Genomic DNA, 27,465 nt, shown 5'->3' on the forward strand with positions numbered 1-27,465 from the left:
TGAAACTGAAAAGTGCACAGAATTATTCAATCACACAGTGTTCTGAAAGTGCATTGTCCTCTATTCTGCACTTTAGATGAATGACTGCTTAGGTGCCACTGGTGGTGGCACTGTATTGATACTTTTAAAAACAAGTATTGTATCCGGATACAACGTTTCAGTATCGATACTTTTGACAACCCTACTTTTGGGACAGTGCTGCAGCCCTTTTGGCCACTAGGGGTGCTAGACATGAAAGTTACAGCTCTTGTTCTTCTAGTGGCCAAAAGTTACACAGTGTGCCTTTAAAGGAGAAGCATCAATAACTTAATAATGAGTGTGTCCGAGTAAGTCTAGTGGATTGTGTTTTTTTATTTTATTTATTTTTTTACTTTTTTGGAATGATTATGACCTGGATGACTGAGAAATTAAACTTGAATTAAACTATAATATAGAAGAAAATAAAGCAGAATAAATACAAGTAAAACATAAAACATTTGGACCATAACCTTAAACTAATCATACCTTCATTAACAGTTAAACTTCAATAGTCAAAGGCAGCTCTAAACAAATGGGTTTTTAACTTTGATTGAAACGAACTCAGGCTTTCAGCACTTTTACAGAGGTAGCAATGGATCAGTTACTACAAATTAGAGCATAATTCTTATATATTCCCAAAACTAGACCGTTTATTTAAATGATTGGATGCAGATTATCGTCACTTCTGCATACCATGAAGCAGATTTCTCATCTTGATCAAATTATTTTATACTGAGAGGCTTAAAAGTTTCATCAAATCCAGAGAGCGCGTCTCACAACTTCAAAACAAACTTATCGCAGGCATGGATGAAGAGATGCTGAGTTTCTGAAAATTGAGAGAGATTTAGCTCCATATAGCAGAGGCTCTGAAAATGGAGGAAACTTTCTACATGTTAACCTGGAAGTTTTAGTTTTCGGCTTATTGTGGGAAAATGTATATCTTTCTCTCATTATATATTAATATTCATATTTACTCTCTATAAAAGTTTTCACTCAGTCTGTTTCTCTCTGGAGGCCACACCATTCCCTGCAGAATGTTGTTTGTAGAGCAGACATAGCTTCTTCCCATAACAATCCAGATTCTTTTTCAAGGTTTTTTCATAACATGTTACTGTTAAGCAAAGTGTGTGTAATTTGTTATGACTCTGACTGCTTTCTATTGTTGTAACTAGGGGGGAACGAACCCTGCCCAGATCAGAACAGAGCAGAATGCTGTGCCATGATGACTGTTCTCTCTTTGCAAAGATGATTATTAAATGTGCCGACTGAGTGAAATCCATCGATCTCCGTTTATTTAACTAGGATGAATAGTTGAATACTTTTTTTCCCACGACAGGCTTTAACCTAAAACAGACAAAAAATAAATGAACAACTTTTCTAAGCTGCAAATAAAGTCAAAACTGTCTCTTCTTGTTTCTGCAGGTCAGATGAACATTAAAGCTGTGATTGGAGAGAACAAGATTCTACCATGTAGAGCTGAAAACAGACCCATCAGAGTGGTAGAGTGGAGGAGGACGGATATAAAGGAAGGAAGTATTCTACGGTACAGACATGATGCAGTGGATACAAGACGCCAGCATCCATCTTTTAAGGACAGAGTGATTTTCCAGGACATAGAGATGAAGGATGGAGACGTGTCTTTGGTTCTCATTAATGTGACGATGAATGATGCTGGAACATATGAGGCTGAGGTTGTTTATGATGAATGGGGGAAACTCATCTGTTCCATCCACCTGGATGTAGTTCCTCCTCCTCCTCCTTCTCCTCCTCCTCCTTCAGGTGAGTTTGTGTCTCTGGATCAGTTCCTCCTGCAGCTTCCTTGTTCTGGATGTTAGAAACATCTCAGGATAGATGTTTGTTTTCTAGAGATGCTTTAAATGACTTTGTAGAAGCAGCTGGTCTGAGATCTGAAGAAACTTCATCACCTCCCTGATAGAAATATTAGACTTAGTAAAATAAGATGTAGGTTTGTTAATGACTTTCTGACTTTTACTGAATTTTTATTTAACTTTTTACAGAGTAAATTCAGACATAATCAATATTAAGTCCCATCTGACTGAAAGAAATGATCCATGAATGAATAAGTTTCAGATGTGTAACAGTCTAAGCTTCAGTTTTAGTGCTGGACGTCTGATGATCCAGTTTGGTTCCATGAATTAAATCTATTGTTTGCTTTAGCAATAAGGACATAGGAGCAGATCCAGTCTGGCTTTTACTGCTGAACCAGTCCAGAAAACATTGAATATCCTGGACAGGGATGGACTCAGCATAGAGGCAGCCGCCTAGGGCCCCTATGAGGGCCCCGCTGGTTCCCCATCCCTCTATCTGGGGCCCCTATGAGGGCCCCGCTGGTTCCCCATCCCTCCATCTGGGGCCCCTATGAGGGCCCCGCTGGTTCCCCATCCCTCCATCTGGGGCCCCTATGAGGTCCCCGCTAGTTACCCATCCCTCCATCTGGGGCCCCTATGAGGGCCCCGCTGGTTCCCCATCCCTCCATCTGGGGCCCCTATGAGGGCCCCGCTGGTTCCCCATCCCTCCATCTGGGGCCCCTATGAGGGCCCCGCTGGTTCCCCATCCCTCCATCTGGGGCCCCTATGAGGGCCCCGCTGGTTCCCCATCCCTCCATCTGGGGCCCCTATGAGGTCCCCGCTAGTTACCCATCCCTCCATCTGGGACCCCTATGAGGGCCCCGCTGGTTCCCCATCCCTCCATCTGGGGCCCCTATGAGGGCCCCGCTGGTTCCCCATCCCTCCATCTGGGGCCCCTATGAGGGCCCCGCTGGTTACCCATCCCTCCATCTGGGGCCCCTATGAGGGCCCCGCTGGTTACCCATCCCTCCATCTGGGGCCCCTATGAGGGCCCCGCTGGTTACCCATCCCTCCATCTGGGGCCCCTATGAGGGCCCCGCTGGTTACCCATCCCTCTATCTGGGGCCCCTATGAGGGCCCCGCTGGTTACCCATCCCTCCATCTGGGGCCCCTATGAGGGCCCCGCTGGTTACCCATCCCTCTATGTGGGGCCCCTATGAGGGCCCCGCTGGTTACCCATCCCTCCATCTGGGGCCCCTATGAGGGCCCCGCTGGTTACCCATCCCTCTATGTGGGGCCCCTATGAGGGCCCCGCTGGTTACCCATCCCTCCATCTGGGGCCCCTATGAGGGCCCCGCTGGTTACCCATCCCTCCATCTGGGGCCCCTATGAGGGCCCCGCTGGTTACCCATCCCTCCATCTGGGGCCCCTATGAGGGCCCCGCTGGTTACCCATCCCTCCATCTGGGGCCCCTATGAGGGCCCCGCTGGTTACCCATCCCTCTATCTGGGGCCCCTATGAGGGCCCCGCTGGTTACCCATCCCTCTATGTGGGGCCCCTATGAGGGCCCCGCTGGTTACCCATCCCTCCATCTGGGGCCCCTATGAGGGCCCCGCTGGTTACCCATCCCTCTATGTGGGGCCCCTATGAGGGCCCCGCTGGTTACCCATCCCTCCATCTGGGGCCCCTATGAGGGCCCCGCTGGTTACCCATCCCTCTATGTGGGGCCCCTATGAGGGCCCCGCTGGTTACCCATCCCTCCATCTGGGGCCCCTATGAGGGCCCCGCTGGTTACCCATCCCTCCATCTGGGGCCCCTATGAGGGCCCCGCTGGTTACCTATCCCTCCATCTGGGGCCCCTATGAGGGCCCCGCTGGTTACCCATCCCTCTATCTGGGGCCCCTATGAGGGCCCCGCTGGTTACCCATCCCTCCATCTGGGGCCCCTATGAGGGCCCCGCTGGTTACCCATCCCTCTATGTGGGGCCCTGGAATATTCATGCATGTTAGAAATAAAAATGTTTAGGATTTGTAACCAAACTCTGAGAATCCTGTGAACCCAAACAGCAGTGACTTCTGCTCCTCCTTTTCCGTGAAACTGAAATGGAAAACCATCCTGAGATGCAGCCTGAGCAGCAGGAGAGACCAGAAAGAAACCATGAAGCAGAGCTTTGACAGCGGAGCTGAAAGGAGGAACAAGTGATGGAAAAAATTCAATTCAATTCAGTTTATTTATATAGCGCCAAATTCACAACACATGTCATCTCAAGGCACTTTACAGTTCAACCAGATCATACAGTCAAATTGATACAAAGTTTTCTATCTAAGGAAAACCAGTTGATTGCATCGACTCATTGACTCAAATACAATCCCTCACACTAAGCATGCTTGTAGCGACAGTGGAGAGGAAAAACTCCCTTTGAACAGGAAGAAACCTCCAGAAAACCAGGCTCAGTGTGAGCGGCCATCTGCTGAGGCCGACTGGGGTTCATGGAGACAGAAGCAGAGATACAAAAAGCAGCTGTAAAAGGCGGCCCCGTCCAGGAAACACACAGCCAGGCAGACGAACTCCGAGCCAGCTCCCATGTCAGAGGATGAAGAGAGCACATCCAGTTAGTCACAGTCAGAGAAACAGGAGATTTATGTGATCCAGATGTTTTCTGGAAAGATCTGGATCTCCTGAAAGAAGAGATTTAGATGGAAAAGGAAGCATTAAGGCGCAAAATGACTTTAGATTAAATTATTAGATCTAATTTATTTAAGATCAATCAGATCAGCGAGTTAAACTTAATTTATTGAGAATCTTTCTAGATAACAAAGTTCTTCAACAATCAACATAAACACAGCAAAGCAGTATTATGTCTGTTAATGGTTTTCCATATCATCACTTCCTGCTCCAGTGGGAATCAAAAGAAGACGTAGCGAGTTCCTCTGAGAGCCTCTAACAGGGTTTCATCAGGGATCCGCTTCCTTTCACAGCTGGAATGAGCTCAGAGTTGGAGCCTGGTGCTGCTTTGAACACAGGATCAGGTGGAAGTGGATTAAAGCAGCTGAAGTTAGCCAGAAAAGCTGAATAGTGACTCAGAACAGGAGAACTGTGAGCTCCAGCTAATAACCTGTTCACCCTGAGAGACCTGAGCTGGAGGTTTGCTCTGAAAGCATCACCAGCCTCATCAGAGGGACTTTCAGCTGAGCTACAGTTAGACTTAAAGCTCTGACTGGGATAGAAAACACTAGAAACCTTTTCTTTCAGCTTCTAGCTGGATTTACTCCCAGATGGTAGAAATATCTGGACCTTAGATCAGTGGAAATATCAGCATTCAGTCCTGAAGCAGATAAACAAACATTAACATTAAATGTGATTAATCTAATGGTTCCATGAAGGCAGATCATCTATAATTATCTATATTCTTTGTATAATACTAAACAAACAGCTCTGTGCTGTTTAATGGTGCAATATTATAAAGAAATAAGTTTAACTGATTTAATATTAAACTGTCTTTTATTGGTTTGCTGTTTTATTTTTCTGAATAATGTGTGTAATATGTGAAATAAGGATGAAAGGTCCTTATAGATGGTATAAATATGTAAATGTACCAATCAAATAACTACGGATGTGATAAACGTCTAGTTTTTATAGGAAGAAGCTCTAACAGCAGCCAGTTGTTTAAATTTAAACTATATAAACAGCTTTTTCAGGACATAATAAAGAGTTTCATTTAAACATCCCTCCATTTTGGCTGCTATCTTGTCTGTTAGGGTTGGGCATCCAGAATCAATAACGGATCAGAACCGGTTCCAACTGTTCAATTCTCCTGGAATGGTTCAAACTTTTTATTTTCCATTCCTAGTTTCGATGCCTGATCTGTTTACCGCAAACAGAAGCTGCCAAAAACCAGAGAAGAAGAATCAGCAGCAGCAGCAGCCTTCTGTTCACTGCTGCAGTTAAAAGTTAATGAAGGAAACGACCAATCAGCTTCCTGCTTCACTGGCTATGGGATTATATAAAGCAAAGGATGATTGAACAGCAGCTAGACATGAAAGTTACAGCTCTTGTGCTCCTAGTGGCCAAAAGTTACACAGTGTGACTTTAAAGGAGAAGCATCAATAGCTTAATAATGAGTGTGTCCGAGTAAGTCCAGTGGATTGTTTTTTTTTTTACTTTTTTGAAATGACTATGACCTGGATGACTGAGAAATCTACACCAGCAGAAACTTAAAGTCCTAGCTCGAAGCTGATATGTGGCTGGAGTGAGTTTGAAACACTTCTCAGCAACACATCTGCTTCAAAAAGTTTGTGGCAGACCGTTTTATCATAAAATCAGCTCTACCACACTTCTATTCCAAATATGTGGAATCGTTTTTTTACTAGACATAGTAGTTAATTAGGATATATGTATTTATATTTGGACTGGGCTGAATACTAATTTCAGATATCTGTAATTAAATTCTGACTATTCTGATTGATATCAGATTTACCACTAAATTCTGAGTGAATAGGATGGATGCAGCATTACTTAAATTCTTTTTAACAGATTTTTGAATTGTCATTATTTATTGATATGTTTTATTTTCTAAGCACTTTTACTGTAGTCTCAGAGCCATTGTTAAATTCTTCTGTCTACGTCGAGAGAGAAGTGTGATTCTAATCATTTGAACAAATGTGCTTCCATCTCAATATTAGCACATTTTTCTTTTTCTAAAAAGTCAAAAAAACACTTCAAGTGAGTCTAAAAACCTTTTTTTTAAAATAAGTTGTTTCTAACATTGCTGTTTCCATCAAGATCATCTAACAGGGTTCCCACAGATCCTTAAAAAGTCTTAAACGGCATTGAATTCTTCAATAGAAAATCAAGGCCTTAATTGGTATTAACATTTTTTGAATCAGTCTTTCATAAGTCTTAAAATGTTAGCATTCCATGATTAGGATTAGGATAAAAACAATGCTGCTGCCGGACCTTGGTGTGATGCCCCACTATTTTCTTACCTGTACAATGTGGGGAGGTGAAAATTCAGACAAAAAATGCCTATTCAGCCAAGAGATTACTGCATGGCTAGATCCAGTACCAGGTCATTTTTATGAGGCACGGTGTACTTTGTGCCAGAAGTCATTCAAGCTTGGCACAATGGGAATCAAGGCAGTGGGTTGACATGTGCAAAGTGTGAAAAACAAAGCGGGGGGTGCAGGTGAGCCAGAAAATCATCCTGCCCTCCTGATGCCAAGAAGGGCAGGTTTCCTTTCTAAATAGTGATTCCACTCTTGATTTTTTTTTTTTTTTTCGTTACATTACAATTGTAAAGCAGCTCTAGGGCTAAATTAATCATTATTGAAACATTAATCTATTATTTTAAAAAATCACCAACTAATTTAGTAATCGATTAATCGTTAAGTATAGAGATTGTGTTTAGCTGGCAGTGCGACCCACTTAGAGCAGTAATTATACCAGAAGATAAATTTAAGATAAAGAAAAAATCCAGAAACACAGCAAGTCGAAAAGTTTTAGTCTCACCTGGTTTAATTCTGTAAAAAATCTTCTTTAAGGAACCCTTCACTATCTGACTATTAATCAATTATTTGAAAAAAAATAATCGACAGAGAAATCATTTTACAAAATGATTATTAGTTGCAGCCCTAGTCTGGTCCCATTTTAAGGATCAGCCAGCATTTCTTTCAGGGTTTTTGAATCTGCTATATTGGCTTTTCTTGAGGCAAGATGGAGAGTTAAAACTTTGTTGTTCTCTTTATAAAAATATCTAATATGGACAATAAGAATTCTGTTCAAGCATTTGTTTGTTGCTTTGTCCACATTTAATGAGAAATTAATTCCCTGCAGTTTAGGTTGACAGTTCAGATTTTTACAGTGCAGATATGCCATGTGTACAAAGGGAAGCAATGTAGAACCCTTTTGGACCACAATTATACTGATTCTACCAATTCTATTCACTTTATTTCTATAGCGCCAATTCACACATGTTATCTCAAGGCACTTTACAGTTCACCAGATCATCCAGTCAGATTGATTCAAAGTTTTCCCTCTAAGGAAAACCAGCTGATTGTATCGACTCATTGACTCTTAAGCAATCCCTCACACTAAGCCAACCTCCAACATCTATAAACAAAGGTGTTGATGGCAGCAGCACAGCTGACATTTCTCTCCAGGATGGAGTCACAGCCAAACAGGAACAGACCAGATGAAGCTACTATGAGAAAAGGAGAGAGAGCAGAACGTTAGAGATGGAATGAAGCAGAAAGATAAAATGGGGATCCCTATGTCCTCCAGCAGTCTAAGCCTATAGCAGCATAACTATAGAGATTATTCAAATCTTAAAAACCAAATCCAGTGGATATTTTTTGAATTTTTACGGAATGACTGTGACCTGGATGACTGAGAACCTTCATCAGCACATCAGCAACTATAGAGATAGCTCAGGATAACCTGAGCCACTCTAACTATAAGCTTTATCAAAAAGGAAAGTTTTAGGCCTAGCCTTAAAAGTAGACAGGGTGTCTGCCTCACGGACTGAAACTGGTAGTTTGGGTGCTAAAGGAATAAGAAGTATAATTAAAGAGGGTTGTATTGACAAAAGGCTGGGCAGTACAGGTAATTGCTGTAGTTGCTCTAAAGAGATAAGGCAAGATTATTTGTATAGCACAATTCAGTATAAGTTCGATTAAAAGTGTTTTACACGAATTAAACTATAATATAGAAGAAAATAAAAGCAAGTAAAACATGAAACATTTGGACCATAACCTTAAAATAACCATACCTTCATTAACAGTTTAACTTCAGCAGTCAAAGGCAGCTCTAAAAAAATGAGTTTTTAACTTTGATTGAAACGAACTCAGGCTTTCAGCACTTTTACAGAGGTAGCAATGGATCAGTTACTACAAATTAGAGCATAATTCTTATATATTCCCAAAACTAGACCGTTTATTTAAATGATTGGATGCAGATTATCGTCACTTCTGCATACCATGAAGCAGATTTCTCATCTTGATCAAATTATTTTATACTGAGAGGCTTAAAAGTTTCATCAAATCCAGAGAGCGCCTCTCACAACTTCAAAACAAACTTATCAAAGGCATGGATGAAGAGATGCTGAGTTTCTGAAAATTGAGACAGATGTAGCTCTATATAGCAGAGGCTCTGAAAATGGAGGAAACTTTCTACATGTTAACCTTGTAGTCTGTGCCGTACGCTGAATGTCTGCTGCATTATGCTGTCAGTGGGCACTAGGATGGTGAACGTCTCACTATGGATGACTGTCTGTCTTAGAAGATGCTGTGGCTGATTGTTTCCAATATCTAATCCATCTCAATGCTGAACTGAACAGATTCCCTGTCAGGAAATCAGTGGCCTCTGGCTCCATCATTTTCCAGCTGCCGTTGCCTCAGCAACCACTCAGCATTTCCTGTTTCCACCTGGGAATCTAGACTTCAAAATAAAAGCACAGAGAGCGATGTAAACATTAGAGGGTGGCTTTTATTTTAAATAGTTCTCTAAGCCAAACCTCCTGATGCTCATAGCAGAGTATTGTGGAGCTTCAAAGCAACACAAAGCATTGCTGATATCAGAGGGTTTTTCCAGTCACATAAAGTTCAGCAGCCACTGATGAATACAGTTAGAATGCAGCCATTGGCAGAATATTAGGAAATTAATCATCTCTGCCGTCTTTGAGACAAAACAGGATTAAAAAGTGATGTCAGTAGTAACAACTGCCTAATAGCTGCAATGTCTGTTTAGAGAAATTTCACCAATTATTACCCTGCATTTTGTTCATATAACCTGATTTAATTATCTTATTTCTCCTAACCCTGTCTGTGTTTTTTCTTTACTTTTTTCATTATAGCCAAACAAACCTTACCTTTACACTTTCACCAATAAATCTGTTTTTTTCTTTTATTCTAAATGTTTTTTGATTGGCTGAATGTTAAGATCTAATCTTTTCTGCAGTACAACTGCTAGCTCTAGAAATTAAACGGTTTATTTTGTGCTGATTTATAACGCAAAAAAATGAAACCAAATATTATGTTTTTGCATTTAGGTTTTAAAAACTGAAAAATTAACTAAAATCTGGATTGATTTGTTTTCTGCTTTGGCTTTAAAAGAGGAAAACTAAACAAAGAACCAAATCTTGATTTGATTAATTTTAATTTCCTTTACATTTTCTATAAACAAAATTAACCTGGAAGTTTTAGTTTTAGGCTTTAACCTAAAACAGAAAAAAATAAATTAACTCCTTTTCTAAGCTGCAAATAAATTCAAAACTGTCTCTTCTTGTTTCTGCAGGTCAGATCAACATTAAAGCTGCGATTGGAGAGAACCTGATTCTACCATGTAGAGCTGAAAATGGACCCATCAGATATGTAGAGTGGAGGACGACGGATATAAAGGAAGGAAGTATTCTACGGTACAGACATGATGCAGTGGATACAGGAAACCAGCATCCATCTTTTAAGAACAGAGTGGTTTTCCAGGACATAGAGATTAAGAATGGAGACGTGTCTTTGGTTCTCATTAATGTGAGGATGAATGATTCTGGAACATATGAGGCTGAGGTTGTTTATCATGGAAAAAACAGAGAGAAGAATCTCATCTGCTCCATCCACCTACATGTAACTCCTCCTCCTTCAGGTGAGTTTATGTCTCTGGATCAGTTTCTCCTGCAGCTTCCTTGTTCTGGATGTTAGAAACATCTCAGGATAGATGTTTGTTTTCTAGAGATGCTTTAGATGACTTTGTAGAAGCAGCTGGTCTGAGATCTGAAGAAACTTCATTACCTCTCTGATAGAAATATTAGACTTAGTAAAATAAATTATAGATTTACGGAACAAAAACGGAACAATATGGCTCCAAGGAAGAACGCGTCTGAGGATATGGAGGAACTAAGAAGAGCGATTGAATTCCTAACCGAGGAGGTTTCCTCGGTCAAAACGCAGCAAAAAGGAATATTGAGCTTAGTGGAGGAGATCAAGGCACTTCGTATTCAAAACGCAGAAAAAGACAAGAAAATCGAGCGACTACAAAGTCGGGTTGCAGAGCTGGAACAACACGCAAGGTTAAACGAGGTTATTATCACAGGCCTCAGGGTGAAACCGCGTTCGTATGCTCGCGCTGTCACTGCAGACGAAGGAGAAACGAATATGGAGATGCAAGCGTCCACGGAGCAACAAGTTACTTCCTTTTTTCAATCTAAAGGAATTGAGCTGGACAATGGGAGTATCGAGGCTTGTTTTCCAATCACGAAGAGAAATGCCGGTGATAGGCAAGCCATCCTGATACGTTTTTGCAACAGAAAACACAAGACGGCACTGTTGAAAGAGGGGAGGAAATTAAAAGGAACCGATGTTTATGTAAATGAACATCTGACCAAGGAAAATGCGGAAATAGCCAAACAAGCGAGATTCATTAAAAAACTGAAGAAAATACAACAAACGTGGACTGTAAACGGCAAGATATCATCAAGTTAAATGGGGCTCCGGAAGAGGCTAAAGTTGTTCAAGTAAGGAGTATGGAGGAGTTGAGAAAGTTTGAATGAGGAACGTCATGGGAGCTACCGTAAGGTAACGCAAAGACTACACCTACATGACAAGCATAAAAGAAGATTTGGCGGAGGCCAGTATGTCACACCTTCACAATTTACAGGACATTACGGAGTTAGGCTTACACCAATTTCAATACACTGAGCATACCCAACTAGATATGGAACAGGATATAGATCCCGACAACAACTTCTACATTCACATCAACAGTGACTGTCGTTACTACACCGACAAACAATACAATCAAATAAAGCAGGATGGGAAATTATCAGTACTACACATTAACAGCAGAAGCCTGTATGCAAACTTTGTAAATATAAAGGACTATGTGTGTCAAGTTGTACATCCCTTTGATGTCATAGCAATAACAGAAACGTGGATAAACAACGAAAGGGGGGCGGATTTCGGGATGGAAGGATATGAGTTTGTGCATCTGAATCGAAACAATAAGACTGGTGGAGGTGTGGGATTTTTTGTGAAAAATGAGTTGAATGCTAAGATTGTTGACAAAATGACGGTATGTGTGGATGACTTACTGGAATGCGTCACAATTGAAATTGGTTTAGAAAAAATGAAGAATGCTGTTATCAGTTGTGTTTACAGAGCACCGGGAGGAAATGTTGAATTATTTACTGAATGGTTTGAGCACTTCTTTAATAAGACACAGACGCTTCTATTCATCTGTGGAGATTTCAATATTAATCTCATGAATACAGGACATAGAAAGACGGAACAGTTCATGAATACAGTCTACAGTATGGGTCTATATCCAACCATTACCAGACCAACAAGAATAACTTCTCACAGTGCCAAGTTGATTGACAACATATTTACAAACTACATGGAAAATAGCACAGAAAGTGGTATATTAATTACAGACATATCTGACCATTTACCAATTTTTACATTATTTAATTGCAATTATAGAAGAAAGAAGCTTGCAATTAATGGGTTTAGATATAAAAGAATTAAAACAGAGGGAGCCATGATGGCTTTAAAACAGGATTTATTACATCAAAACTGGGAGCCTGTGTAAAAATGTAAATGCAGCCTATGAGAAATTTATGGATATGTTTAATATGTCATACAATAAGCACTGCCCAGTAAAGAAATTTAAAGAAAGCATTAAACAGATGAATAGTCCATGGGTGACTGAGGGGTTGAGGAGGGCGTGTATGAGGAAGAACTCATTGTATAGACATTTTCTTAAAAAAAGGACAGTGGAAGCAGAAGCAAAATACAAGAGGTACAAAAATAAATTAACTAATATATTGAGGTCTTGTAAGAGGGAGTACTACAATAAATTGCTGGAAGGAAATAAAAACAATGTTAAAGGTATATGGACTATCTTAAACATTATTGTGAGAAAGGAGTCAAAGGGAACAAAATTACCGGAATATTTTACTGAAAAGGACAAAATTATAAAGGATATGACTGACGTTGCTAATGGTTTTAATAGGTTCTTTGTCAATGTTGGACCTGAGCTTGCGTCAAAAATATCAGAGACAAATACATCTGTCTGCGAAGACATGGGGGGAAAGGAACCCATACACAATCTTTCTGGGTGCAGTGACTGAGACTGATGTTAGAGAAATAATACAAAACTGCAAAAATAAAACCTCTGCTGATTGGATGGAAATAGATATGAAAACTGTTAAGATTGTTATGGAAGAAATTATTAAACCACTAACTTATATTTGTAACCTGTCCTTTCAAACAGGTACATTTCCAGACAAAATGAAAATAGCCAAAGTTATTCCACTGTTCAAAAACGGAAACAGACACCATTTTACAAACTATAGGCCAGTTTCTTTACTCCCTCAATTTTCCAAAATAATTGAAAAACTATTTACCACTAAACTAGATATCTTTATGGAAAAACACAACATATACACTGACAATCAATATGGATTCAGGTCAAACAGATCAACATCCCAGACACTACTACAACTCATGGAGGAAATTACAGATTGCATTGATGATAAAAAAGTGGCAGTTGGGGTTTTTATTGATTTAAAAAAGGCTTTTGATACCATTGACCACAACATATTGCTGACCAAACTAGAAAGGTATGGGATAAGGGGAGTTGGGTTGGATTGGATAAGAAGCTACTTAGGAAATAGACAGCAATTTGTTCAAATAGGGGAACATAAATCAGAGCTCTTGGAAATTACATGTGGAGTACCACAGGGTTCAGTGCTGGGCCCCAAATTATTTATCATTTATATCAATGACATCTGTAAAGTTTCAAAGGCACTGTCATTGATTTTATTTGCAGATGACACAAATGTTTACCGCAGATCTTGGAGCTAATTACAACAGAAATGAATAAGTTTAAAATTTGGTTTGATAAAAATAAATTATCTCTTAATTTGGACAAAACAAAGTTTATCATATTTGGAAGAAAGAATTCTGAGATTAATGGAAACATTTCAATTGATAATAAAGAAATCAAAAAAGTGAATGAAATAAAGTTTCTTGGTGTGATTTTAGACCACAAGATCTGCTGGAAACCACATGTAAGCTATGTGAAAAATAAGCTTGCCAAATGCTGTGCTATTCTTAGCAGGGCGAGTCATATATTGAACCCAAAATCACTAAAAATGCTTTATTTTTCATTGTTTTTGCCATATTTGATTTACTGTGTTGAAGTTTGGGGTAACATCTATAAGAGCACATTACAATCCATATGCACACTACAAAAAAGAGCAATAAGAATGATATGCAAAGTAGGATTTAGAGAGCACACCAATCGATTATTTATACAGCTATATGCATTAAAATTCACAGACCTGGTAAAATTCAAGACAGCGCAAGTAATGTATAAAGTAAAAAACAAACTAGTGGCTAAAAATATAACTGAATTGTTTCAAGAACGAGATGAAAAATATAATTTTAGAGGAGATGCAGTATTCAGAACGAAGACGGTATGAACAGCGATGAAAAGAATGACTATATCAAGTAGTGGAGTGAAGTTATGGAATAGTCTACAGCCGTGTTTAAAGCAGAGTGTGAACATAAATTTGTTTAAGAGAAGGTACAAAAAATTACTTTTGGATAAATATGTAGAAGAGGAAAGATAAATAACAGGTAGATTAATATGGAAGAGTGAATGTAACTAGTTAAATGAGCAACTTAGGTCTCTTGATTCATTAGGGATGGGAAACTTAAAAGTTTATACTTCGTCCCATTCCTTTTCGAACAATTTATTATGGTTTATGTATTCATTGTGTTGTGTTGTATTTACACATCTTATATTGTTTTGTTGTTCGAATAAACTGAACTGAACTGATTTATTGGTGGCTGTGTTAGACTTTGACTGATTTTTACTTTTTTAGAGTAAATTCAGACATACCAAATATTAAGTCCCATCTGGGTTAGACTGAAAGAAATGATCCATGAATGAATAAGTTTCAGATGTGTAACAGTCTAAGCTTCAGTTTTAGTGCTGGACGTCTGATGATCCAGTTTGGTTCCATGAATTAAATCTATTGTTTGCTTTAGCAATAAGGACATAGGAGCAGATCCAGTCTGGCTTTTACTGCTGAACCAGTCCAGAAAACATTGAATATCCTGGATATGACCTGCTGCACTGCTGTTATAGACAGACTCCCTGGATTGTTCCTCCTCTGCAGGGAGATCAGAGCCTTTTCTAGTTTCTTCCTCTAACTTTACGTCTCAGCAGATAGCCGCCTTGTTTCCTGCCTGTTCTGGATAGAAAGAAAAGCACTTTAACATAGAGCTGCTAGACTAATAAATCATTTCAAAAAGCTTAACTTTTACACAATTTACACACAATATAATAAACAAATAACTGATAAAAAACTAGTACTGGTCAGGTCAATCAGAGAATAAATGGTCTTTCTATAACATCAGTAGCTGAAGCATCAGACACTGGATGAATGTAAATGTGTTTAATGAGGTTTTAAACAATAAAGCTCTACATTAAAATAGATTTCTGGAATTAGAAAATGTATTAGATTATATGGGAGTTCATAGGATGATATTTATATTCTGGTTAGAATAATCATGGGATCATTTATAGCAATGTTCCCATAAGGTTACATGTTGAAGGAATTAAAGTTCATTGAGAAGTTCAGATCATTGTATCCAGACAGAACTCTGGAAACCTTTAAAATTCTTCTTAAAAGTACTTATTGTTACAGTAAAGTGCTGAAGCATTATGATAATAGAAACATTTGTCATTTAATTAGACTGAGCAGCCTGCAGCTGACAGTAGAGCTAAACCTGCTCAGAGACGTTAGAGGAAGAGAATGAAGAGTTAACATCATAGATCAGCTGGTTGAAAGTGATAGAAAACAGAAAACTGTTGTAGATCTAAGTCAGAGGTCATGATGTTCTTCTTCTGTCTCCACAGATCAATTGCCATCCTGGGCCAAAGCTCTGCTGGTTATCCTGGTTCTAATTTTCATTGGTATTCTTCTCTATTGTTGTTGTTGTTGCCGTTCAGGCTCAGGTGAGTCTCTAAAACCATGTTTCCCATAATCCTGATCTCCACTGTCTGATCTCTTATTAATGTCACAGCCTTTTCAAAGAGACACTTTATAAATGTTTCCCTCCCTGCATCTACAGCAGGGAGGGAAACATGTTTCAGCATCCAGATGAAAAATCAGGTTTACCTCCAGGTCAAAGGTCAGGTTTAATGTTGTTATTGTTTTTGTCTAGAACAGAGGGGGGTCCGGGACCCCTAGGGGGTCCATGGAGGTACTGCATGGGGGTCGCTAAAGTTTTGGTTGATCCAACTTTTTTTTTTTTTTTTTTTTTTTTTTTTTTTATGTATTCCCTTATACAACTTTTTTCCAGTAATCGAAATGTCTTTAAATCCACATTAACATGAATTGAACACACTGAATTAAACAGATAAATGGAGGCAGAAGATGTCTTTCAGTCATCAATGCTCACATTCAGAGACACACAGGAGCTCTTTCAAGCTGGGCACCGTTTCATTCACAACACCTGTCCCATCAACCAGGAATCAGAAATACTTTAATAATCCCAGGAAGGGATTACTTTAGTTACATTACTCCATCTGTAATAGAGTGACTATAGGACCAGTTTGATAGAACACTATTTCATACAGTATATATAATTAGGGGGTCCCTGCTCCATCTCCCATCAGTTTGGGCTCCTTGCCCTGGAAATGGTTGCAGACTCCTGCATTAGAGGGCCAAACTTTCTGCTAACTTGCCTTCAGTTCATAGAGCTGACTGGAGCAGCAACAATGTTTACTGAGCAGGTGTTGATATTCAGGGAGGAATAGATCTAGAAAGGTTTCAATTAGGGCTGCAACAACGAATCGATAAAATCGATAAAAATCGACTTTTAAAAGCGTTGGCAACGAATTTCATCATCGATTAGTTGTGTCGCGCGATTAATGCGTCATCCGCCGCCGCCGTCATCACTGCCTCTTGACTGAAAGAGGAAGAAAAAAAAATATGGCAGAGCGAGTCAGCGCCGCAGGTGCAGTGTTGCCAACTCAGCGACTTTTCAGACCCCTCCAGCGACTATTTTTCAAAAAAGCGACTAGCGACAAATCTGGCGACTTTTTTCGGTGTCACTGGCGGCTTTTGGAGACTCTTACGTGAAAGCATGTATCGTTCCTACTCTGCCGTGGGGCGCCTCCCCCCGCTCCCGCAGGAGTCCCTCTCAGCTCTGCAGTCAGAGCCTCAGCGTCCAGACTGCAAATGAAGCGCGCATGCACCGGGATTGACGGCGCAAATTGATCACAATAATTAAAATAGCCTGCGCTTTGTAAAGGGAAAAAAGTGATAACATGCAACTTTTTTCAAAAGAAATTAACATGGCACGGAACCACCATGTTTGTTTGGTTTTAAAGTGGGGAAACGTAACGTTAGTTTCTCAGGTAGCTCATCTGATGCTTTCCTTACCTTGTTAGTAGGTTACAGACAGTGATAAGGTTGGCTACTTATTTGACTTTTAATTTCATTTGAATTAGCTTAAGCAGCGTTTACATTTATTTTATAAATAAATTAACTTGAAAATTATGAGGGCAAGGCTTTTAAAGTTTAAATCTTCTGGCAAAGATAAAGTAAAGAAGATCCTGCAATTTATGGAAGTAAAGCAGAATAAAATCCAGCAAGATCAGTAATATGTCAATTAATTATCTGCCACATTCCCATGTAAATATCTGTCTTTTGAGGATGTGTTTTTTAGCACCCCTAGTTCTCTCATTTTTATTCCAAATACAATTTATAATTTGAATCACAGGGCTATTTTTATCTCTATGGTTCAGTATTTTCTCAAGTAGCAACTTTAACTGCTATACTTTCCTGTCTTAAAAGGCAGAACTCTTCTAGTCTAAAAAAACTCATTTGTTGAAATTGGGGGGGCCTATTGTTTGAACCCCTTAGGGGCTTTTAAAAACAAAAATGTCTTTTTTTGCGCTTTATGAAACAAAGTACCCTATATTTTGTGGATGTACAGCTACATTTCTCAATGTAAGATTGCGTAGTTTTAACACAAACATTTATTTTTCATATTGCACCAGTACAGTTAATGAGCAACCTGTACTTGTGTGCTTGTTTGTTCTGTCTAAAATGTTTATTTTGGAATAAAGAGGTTAATATAAAAAATATTTTTTGTCCGATTCATCGATTAATCGAAAAAATAATCGTCCGATTCATCGATTTTTAAAATAATCGTTAGTTGCAGCCCTAGTTTCAATCATCACTGCTGGTAGAAACAGTTATTTAGTTCTATTCTCCAGCTAACAGCATAAAGTCCCATTTTATAAATGAACCCAGTTCTCCCTGTTTAACTCAGAAATAACCAGCTCACACTCTAATGAGAGTCAATTATGTTCCCCCCCTAAAGGTGCGTTCATATCAGGCACATTGTCCACTGGGAGTTGCTGGATTCACATAGAATTCCTCTGCAAACCGCGCAGTGAAGCAGCCAGCCTTAAACTCCCACAGTGAGGCGTTCACTGCTCCTCCCCCACCTATTGCTGCTAGATAGAGCTGAGGTGTCAAACAGCAGCACCGCATGGAGAGAGAGGAGCGCTGATCACTGAAGTAGAAACAAGCTGAGCTTTACTATGAAGAAACGACACGGCAGCCAATCAGGGACTGGCTGTAAGGCTGTAAATGGTAAATAGCCTGTTCTTCTGCAGCGCTTCATCAAGTCAGAGGACTCATCCACAGAGCTTTACACTACATTCAGTCTGTCGGTTCCTACTGTCCTCATTCAAGCTTTAGCTTCTATCAAAAACACTGAAAATAAATCCAGGAGTCCACTTGTTGATTTTAACCATTTACTTCAAAACTAAACGCAACAGAAAACATGAAATGTATCCAATAAATTAAGGTTTTCTGAAGTCCAACGGAGCCTGGGAATGGCGAGGTCAGAAAGCTATTGCGCTCCAATCTCCTTCTGATTCCCACTGGCTCCCCTGGCATGAAGATAACCCCCACCCCCCTTACTCACACAATATCAATCAACTGTACAGATGTAAATAGCATTTTTCAATCCTTTTAAATCCCTTTGAATCATGAAATCACAAACAATATTCATCTTACTTATAAATTTAAATAAAATAAAAATCAATATTCTAACTAAAATAAGCTGCATTTATATTCCTACACAGTCATTCATCCATTCAGTCACACACTGATGGTGGCTAGCTCCATTGTAGCCACAGTTGCCCTGGGGCTCACTGACAGAAGAGAGGCTGCAGTGCTCTGGCTCCATCGGCCCTCTGACCCCCATCAGTGGTTGTAGGCGGAGCTTTTTCTCCTAAAATGGAGATAATAATGTTAACAAAGGTAGAAATAAGGAATGCTCTCCAGAGTTCTTTAGGTGGTTTTAAAAAAAGCTTTAATTTAGTCCTAGAGGGACTGTTCATCATCCTCCCTCACCTCCAGCACAGAGCCCGGTCCATCACTGCTCACTGCCCAGCATGGAAGCTTTCTGCAGGGGTAAATTTACAACAAGTCCCATCGAATCAGAGCTGAGTCTGGATGACCCAAAGTGGACTCTTTGTTTCTGAGCTTTTGGGGTTTTCCAAACACTGATGGTCTCTCCACAGAGATTCAAAAGTTGTTCATAGAGTGGAACAAGTGGGCAACAAAGAGAGATAAAGTTTATTAGATCAGATCTCCGATATCCATCACTGATAATTGATCGATATCAGAGGTGATATTGGATCCAGGAGCTTCTCCCGGTGAGAGGAGTCCTCCTCCTCCTCGCTTTAACCTGCTTTATTTAACATTGATCAGCATCAGAGTCAAATATTGTGTTCCGGGTTCCTTCTCTACCTTCATGGATGGATGGTCAAACTAAAGCTGTCCTTGAAACCCGGTTATCACCCATCTAAAGGAATATTCATATAGGGATTTGATCACCATAGTTTCCTGGATCCAGTTGATTCCTTCCTGGTCTCTCTGGTGGGTCTTGGTCTAAGCGGGTCTCCTCTGATCCATCGCCCCTCTGCCTCCTGTCTCAATGAGAACCAGAGAAACCTCAGAATAAGTAAAGGACGATAGAGCAGCGTCCTCCGCTTCCATTGTTCACACCAGACGTGCTTTGGGCAGCAGAAGCAGCTGGTTTACATGCAAAGATGATGGTTGATGCGCATCAAAGCGCAGCAGAAGGTCCTGCGTCTAGAGCAGGAGGAGCAGCAGGAGCATCAGATGCATCTGGACACACTTTACTGGATGCACTGCAGGAGCATCAAAGATTTCAGCACAGATTCCAGGGAGAGCAGGAGGAGCAGCAGCTGTGCAGAAAGCAGCTAACATTTAGCTAAAGCCAGAGTCCCTGTTAGAAGCTGTCTGTCTCTGAACCAATCATCTGCTGCTGGGTTCTCCATGGCCTTTAATCAGCTCTGTTCCTCCTCATGTTTCCTCCTCTCTAGGCCAGGATTTGATTTCCTGCTTTGATTCTTCTTAACAAACAATCTTGGACTCACTTTGTTCTTAACTCTTGTTAGAACTCCTGCTTAGAGGCATCAGCTGATTAATAAAAAAATAAATAAGAAATTGTTCTAACAGGTTGCTGCCATCGTGGCTCTAATTAGCTCTCCAGACTCTGATCTCTCGGTCTTTGCTTTTTGATCTGCAGTTTTTAGGAAGTTTGTTTCTCTGACTTTTCCTCTTTAATGATGTTTATTAATCTGAAGCCATCAGCCTCATAATAAAGACAAAGAACTGTGTGAAGAACAGCAGGAGCAGCTGGAACTCAGTGTTGATGCTGGTTGGTTCAGTCTGCAGCTTTCTGCTGGCTCTGCTGTCCACACTGAGGACACACTGTCCCACAGTGGGTTCTGCTGCTGATTGGACCCACAGCAAAGACAACACTGTCTCTGTTCACTGGAGACATGGACACATTTCAGACTGGAACCAGTCCAACATGTTGGACCTTCATCCAGTCAGAGAAAATGTCCTCAGAGCTGCTGCTGCTGCTGTCTGTCCAACTCATCTGCTCCTTTGTTGTCTCTCAGTCCCACAGGTGGAGGTGAAGGCGGGGGAGGAGTCTGTCCTGCTGCCCTGCAGAACCAGAGATAACCTGCCTGGAGACGCTAGAGTGCAGTGGATGTACCAGTGGAACAGGATGGTCCATGTGTTTGAGAACGGTTCTGATCGTCCTGGAGAACAAAACCAGTTCTACAGCAACAGAACCAAGATGAATGAAGACCCGCTGAGAACTAGAGACCTCAGTCTGACTCTGAGACACCCAACAGATGGAGACAGTGGAACCTTCACCTGCATCGTCTACAGCAACGAGGGAAAGATCCTGATGACGAAACTCGTTGAGCTAAAGGTCAAAGGTCAGTGGTTTAACTCTGATGTTGTATTTTCTCCAATCAGCTGATCAGTTGTGATCAATAGTGATCAGAGGCTCATTAGAAGGTCAAAGGTCAATGTGTCTGTCTGAGGTTCAGAGTCCCAGTAAATATGATGGAATGAGTTCAGCATTTTTCCAGAACCAACATTAGAATGAGGGAAGATGAGGAACCAGAGCAGGAGGCAGAGGTCCGGTCCAGACAGGGACCAGTTTCCAGCTCCAGGTTTTCATCACTTCTCCTGACAAACACTCATCTGATCAATAGATGAAGGAGCAGCTGGATGCTCTGACAATCTTCTGATATTTGGTTCTTTTGATGTTTTATTTTCTTTAATCCTCATTATCTTCTATCAAATAAGAGAGAGAAAGCTAAGAGAGGAAAAAAAACAACAAAAAATACATTTCTACATATGTATGAAGGAGAGGAGATAGGGTGCACAACAAAAACATTTAGAACTGTTTTTTTTTTCTACTAAAAGAAATGTGTTAAAAAAACCCAAAAGAATAGGAAAATTATTATTTCATGTACCGTATTTTTACGACCATAAGGCGCACCGTACTAAAAGGCGCACTCTCAGTTATGTGTCCCATTTCTGTATTTAACACACACATAAGGCGCACCGGACTATAGGGCGCGGATTTTATATACCTGTACATGTCCTCTACTACCTTTAAATACCTCTACTGCGTATTTAAAAATACAGCGGGGGCAAAACTGAGTATGATTGTGCTTTATTCATTTATTTATTACAAAGTATTAATCAAACCTGGCAGCTGGCCGTGAGACAGACACATCGCAGATGACACAGCGCTGTGATCACTCCTAAATTAACTTAAAATCCTGAAACCTGCCGACGGAATATGTTCGCTTTTATTACTGGTATCCTGGTGCCTGCAGTTTAAATTATTTAGATGAAAAACACCTGCCAGCAGCCGCGTGAACCCGGAGGCTGCCCGGCTTAGAGGCTGCTGTTGAAAGGATTTCTCCTGTCGGCGCACCGCTGGTATGTGGGGGTCTGAGCGCCTCCGACAGAAATAGATAATCTGGATGAACTGACTGCAATTATTAAGTTTTCAGGTGGACTTTCTCACTTAAAAACATATTAAAACTATTTTATTCCCACTGATCACAGCAAATATAGCTGCAAGATTTAGATTATTTAGATGAAAAAACACCTGCCAGCCACCGCGGTATACGCGGAGGAGACGCGCCCAGAGGCTGCTGCTGAATTAAGTTTTCAGGTAGAAAAATAGAGCGGGTATGATTGTGCTTTATTCATGTATTTATTACAAAGTATTAATCAAACCCATCAAAGTCCTCATCCTCTGTTTCTAAATTAAACAGCTGCGCTAAATCAGACATGCCAATTTCCCCTTCTTCGCTGTCGGAGTCACTTTCCGTGCAGCGCGGCTCCTCAGAAATGATGCCGGCTTTTGCGAAAGCTCGAACAACAGAGCCAGCAGACACGTTATCTACAATCCATCCGCAAACGGTGGCGTAACTTGCCCGGCGCTGCCTTCCACTTATCCTGAAACTGTGGTCTCCGTCTGTCACCCATCGCTCCCACGCCGCTCGCAGCCTTACTTTGAACGGCCGCTTCACACCGATGTCGAGCGGTTGAAGTTCCTTTGTCAGACCTCCCGGAATAACGGCGAGCACAGCGTCCATTTGATTCACCTTTTTTTTCACATCGGCTGTGAGATGGGCACGCAGCGATGGTGATGCGTGGAAAAAAACACCTGGTCTCCTCACAAACACCTGCCTCAGCCACGCTTTCATCATCTCCTCATCCATCCAGCCCTTTTCATTTGCCTTAATATCATATATCATCAGAGCGCTGTGTCTGTCTCACGGCCAGCTCCCAGGTTTGATTAATACTTTGTATTAAATACACCTTGCAGCTATATTTGCTGTGATCAGTGGGAATAAAGTCGTTTTAATATGTTTTTAAGCAGGAAAATCCACCTGAAAACTGGACAATAAAAGCAAACATATTCTGTCGGGAGGTTAGGTTGATTTAGGCGTCAATAAACTGTTTCAGAGGAGCGATCACAGTGCTGTGTATATGTGTATCATCAGTGATGTGTCTGCCTCGCTGTCAGCTTCCAGATCAGCTTCTCTGATTGGTTGATGCGGCGCGTCCAGCAGCAAAACTTCAATTTTTCCATCTCGAGCAGCAGAAGCACGTTGGCGACATGTCAGATGCTTAAACGCTCGGGACGCGCAGCGCCTGCTGCTCAAAACGCGCTGCAGGACCTTTTGCTGCGTCTATACGCGCGTCAACCATTGACTTTGCATGTAAACTCGCTGCTTCTGCTGCGCCTGGTTCACACCGATGTCAAGCGGTTGAATAACAGCGAGCACAGCGTTCATTTGTTTCACCTTGTTTTTCACATCAGCTGTGAGATGGGCACGCACGGAGTCAGATTAACAGCGATGGTAATGAGTGAAAAAAAAACACCTGGTCTCCTTACATTCAGCCACTCTTTCATCATCTCCTCAATGAAGTGGTCTCAAAAGTCGCAGTTACAACACACATAGGGCGCACCGCACATTTTGAGGGAAAAAAAAAGACGTTTATGTGCGCCTTATAGTCTGGGAAATACGGTACTTGATTTTAGGCTCTTCTTCTTCTCTTGTAACATCCTGTCTTTATAAGCTCTATCACAGATGACCTCAGCCTGCTGGATGCTTAAAGTTAACTTTAAGCATTAAACATAATCAGTTGTTCTCGTCTTCAATACCAGTTAAAAAAAATTCACTATGAAGTCAGTTAATATATTTATAATAAAAACGTTAAGAATGGTAATTTGATGAATAGTTATGTTCAATAAAAAGTGTTTGTCAATCATTCTTATTGGTCTGATTCAGAGCATCAAAGAGCTGCAGATGCATGAATAAATAATCCACCAGGAAGTAGAATTCATGGCCCAATGATCAGTCTGAGCTTCCAGAGTCACCAGTTTGTAACGGTCCTAATATCCAACATGCAGGAAGCTTAACACCACCTGTTCACCATGCAGAGCAATGCTCCTTTTTTCCTTTGCTCGGATCAGACAGGTTTCCTCTGATCGGCACAGAGACCAGAACTAATCTCCATCATTCAGAAATATAAATCTTTATACTTTTCTGTTTTGCCAAGTGAACTGGAGCCTTTCTGATTCTCTGTTCTTCTTTTCTTGCTACTTTTGCCTCATAAAACTGTCATTACTTCAGAGCCCAGAAAAAAGTTTAAAATGATTTCATTAGTTTAGTTTTTTCCTCCGTCTAAAGTAGTAGGAAAATGGTTAATCATGAACTGTTCTAGTAAACAGAGGAAGTGATTTAGAAACATTGTTTGCTAAAACAGAAGCTCTAATGATTCACCAACTTTGGCTTCTTATGCTTTAAAATATAAATCTTTTATAGAAGCAATGAAGCATTAAACCGGCAACCATTCTAGTCTAAAATGTCACAATCTATGGTGTAATTTTGGTAGCATGGAGCTGAGCATGCAGTAAGAACAATCTGCATCGTTTAAACTCGCACTGCTTTCATTAGCTAATGAAATTACATTTACAGCTGTTAGACGTTTCTTCACTGGGCTAATCCACCATTCTATTTGTTAATGCTTCTGACTGGATGGGTGGAGTCACGTGATTACCTTAAAGGGGAAGAAAATACCAGCCACCAGCACACTGGAAAAACAGCAGAATTAAGATTATGGGAAAACTGACGCCGGTTATCATAGTGAACAGTGGTGTCAAAAGTTCACACAGAAGTATAGATCCTGCAGTTTAAAAACACTCTGGTAAAAGTTGAAGTATCAACTTGACCTCTTTACTCTAGTAAAAGTGAATATTAAATTAGGGGTAAACAATTAAAAATCAGCGGGGTCTGAATAAAGAAAATCATCAACCAGTAAAGGTCCAGAGACATTTTTATGATCTGTAACTTTATACAGAATTTAACACTGAAATAAAATGAATTTTGAAAAAACAAAAAATGAAATTGCCAAAACTTGCATCCCATGTTATCTCAGAGGAGTTTACACTGTGACTGTATTCCTGTATATCCATCAGTAGTTAAAGGTCAAGGGTCAGCAAATGCTAATTCTGCCTATAAAACAATGACAGGGTGATTATGGCTGTCTGATCTGAAGCCTCATTTGGAACTTTTAAACAGGCTAAATTTGATAATTTGCTGCTGTAATAATTAAAGTTTTTGCAGAATAAAGAGCTAGCAGATGTGAATAATAAAAAACAGAAATACAATTATAGAGTGTTCAGTACTGTAAGAAGCCCACAATGTTTCTGAATAAATACATTGTTGTATGAGTTAAGTTCTGTTCTGTTTATGTCTCTTTCCTTGTGAGTATGAAATGTCCCATGCTCCTGAATGCACCATAGCTATCTGACGCTTATGAGTGCATCACACCGATCTGTGAACGCTGTGCTGTGTAGATGCGCGTTTGATTTTCTACTATAAGACAAAGCTTTGCAGTTTCCAAACTCCCGTCAGCATCACTGTTTATTGTTGTGTGTGAATAACCAGAGACTAGAACAAATAAATCAGCCGTACCTCTGACAAAATCTTTGGATTTAATGTTGTTCATAACACCGCGGTCCGCTAATCTGTGACCTGATTGTGATTTAGGCTCTTCTATCACACTGATGTGAAACTTGCAGATTTACAAAGTCAGCAATACTTTGCCACCATATTTGCTGACGTTAAGATCCTGCTGAGGTGGGATGAAGGTGTCTGTTCACCAGAGAAGATTATTGAACATGGAGACAAAGACGTGCTGGACTGGAGGAAGAAGATCAGCAGCTGCACACTGCTGCTCAGCAGCATCCAGACTCTGATCATCTGCAGCTCCTCTCTGTTACCTTCTGGCCTTCAGCTTTATTTACAATCAGTCAATAAAGTGATGAAGATCTGCTGCTTTCTACAGCTCATCTTCCTCTTTGTTCTCTCAGTCCATCAGGTGGAGGTGGAGGAGGGGGCGGAGTCTGTGCTGCTGCCGTTCAAGACAACATTACCTGAGGAGCTGGGAGAGGTCACAGTGGAGTGGATAGACGTTGGTAGAAACAGGGTTGTCCATGTGTATGACAGGTTCTGATCAGCCTGAAGATCCGTCCAATGAAACCAGAACCAAGATGAACAACGATGCTCTGAAAACTGGAGACTTCAGTCTGACCTTGAAAAATCCAACAATGGAGGACAGTGGACCGTACAGATGTAGTGTTGAGAAGGACAACAAACTGCTGAGAGTGAAAACAGTTTATCTCACAGTCAAAGGTTTGTCTCTCTGTCCATCAGTGTCTTTCTGTCCTTCTGACTTGTTTCTAACAGTGTTCTGATTATTTTGTCTCCTCAGCAAAAATAGGTTCAGTCCGGAACCAACTCTGACAGCTGGAGGTCTGATGTGTTTAAGGTGCAGAGAAACAGTGGGAATTATTAACACTGCAGTCAGAACAGCAACAGATTGAACATCTGAACCCAGATGGACCCAGAACTCTGATCCAGAACCAGCCTGAACCTCCTGAGAAACAACCTCTCCATCATTATTTACCATCAATATGTAAAAATCTGAAAGCTGTTCATCGTTTGGAGCTTCAAGGCAAAGAAAATGTGGGATTTTTTAGTACCTTCAGGGTTTATTTCAGATCCAGTTTTCCTGATCCTGCATAAACCAGTTAGAACTGGTCCTGATGTGTCTGATTGTCCAGCAGAGAGAGATGCTTCCAGTCCTTCATTCTGATCCAGCTGATCAACAGCAGCTCACATCTTCAATCATCAGGCAGCCATTAGTCCAGCCTCTGAACTGATAGCAGGCTTTTCTACATCTGTTACCTTATCAGGGATTTTAGATTTTCCTTTATGTCTCATTAACTTTAATGTTTCACTATTTTCCTCTGATGCTCTGATATCTCTGATCTTCTTCTCTGCTCTGAGCCTGCAGCAAAATCCCTGATTCCTCAGCCTTCCTATCCACACTGAAAGTGTTACTGTTACTATGTGCCACTCTCTGCTCCTCTTCATCCTCTTTACTCCTCTCTGCTCCTCTTCCTCCTCTCTCCCCTCTGCTCCTCTTCCTCCCCTCTTCTCTCTATCCAGCCATTGTAATGTTGCATGTTATCTCAAATATATCTGCTTATTTTCATGCAGCTCATTTCTAACCTGCTTTTATTGCAGCTTCAGATCCTTTAAAACTATTAAAGGAAAAGTAAATAAACTAACATGAATAAACGCTGTAATTCATCATTTAATCATCTATAAATGCTGAAAT

The 27,465-nt window shown here is 40.6% G+C and overlaps 1 protein-coding gene across 1 annotated transcript; it reads left to right on the forward strand.

Annotated features, from left to right (window-relative positions):
• Positions 1-1,436: 1,436 nt before the first annotated feature.
• On the forward strand, positions 1,437-26,750 carry LOC119798655. Its single transcript, XM_038308213.1, has 6 exons — positions 1,437-1,709; positions 10,385-10,460; positions 15,747-15,845; positions 20,850-21,176; positions 26,153-26,474; positions 26,554-26,750. Exons 1-5 carry the CDS (start codon positions 1,446-1,448, stop codon positions 26,293-26,295), a joined length of 909 nt encoding a protein of 302 aa, XP_038164141.1. The 5' UTR covers positions 1,437-1,445; the 3' UTR covers positions 26,296-26,474; positions 26,554-26,750.
• Positions 26,751-27,465: the final 715 nt, after the last annotated feature.

The sequence above is a fragment of the Cyprinodon tularosa genome, unplaced genomic scaffold (genome assembly GCF_016077235.1).
Source record: "Cyprinodon tularosa strain WSP-4 unplaced genomic scaffold, ASM1607723v1 ctg631, whole genome shotgun sequence".
Lineage (NCBI taxonomy): Eukaryota > Metazoa > Chordata > Actinopteri > Cyprinodontiformes > Cyprinodontidae > Cyprinodon > Cyprinodon tularosa.

What these genes read in the sequence shown, in the direction of transcription:
- LOC119798655 (XM_038308213.1), top strand. Translation starts at nt 1,446, where the DNA reads ATGAACATTAAAGCTGTGATTGGAGAGAACAAGATTCTACCATGTAGA. An exon ending in TGTAACTCCTCCTCCTTCAG is followed by an intron (nt 10,461 to 15,746) that starts GTGAGTTTATGT and finishes CTGTCTCCACAG; the next exon opens with ATCAATTGCCATCCTGGGCC. An exon ending in TTGTTGCCGTTCAGGCTCAG is followed by an intron (nt 15,846 to 20,849) that starts GTGAGTCTCTAA and finishes GTTGTCTCTCAG; the next exon opens with TCCCACAGGTGGAGGTGAAG.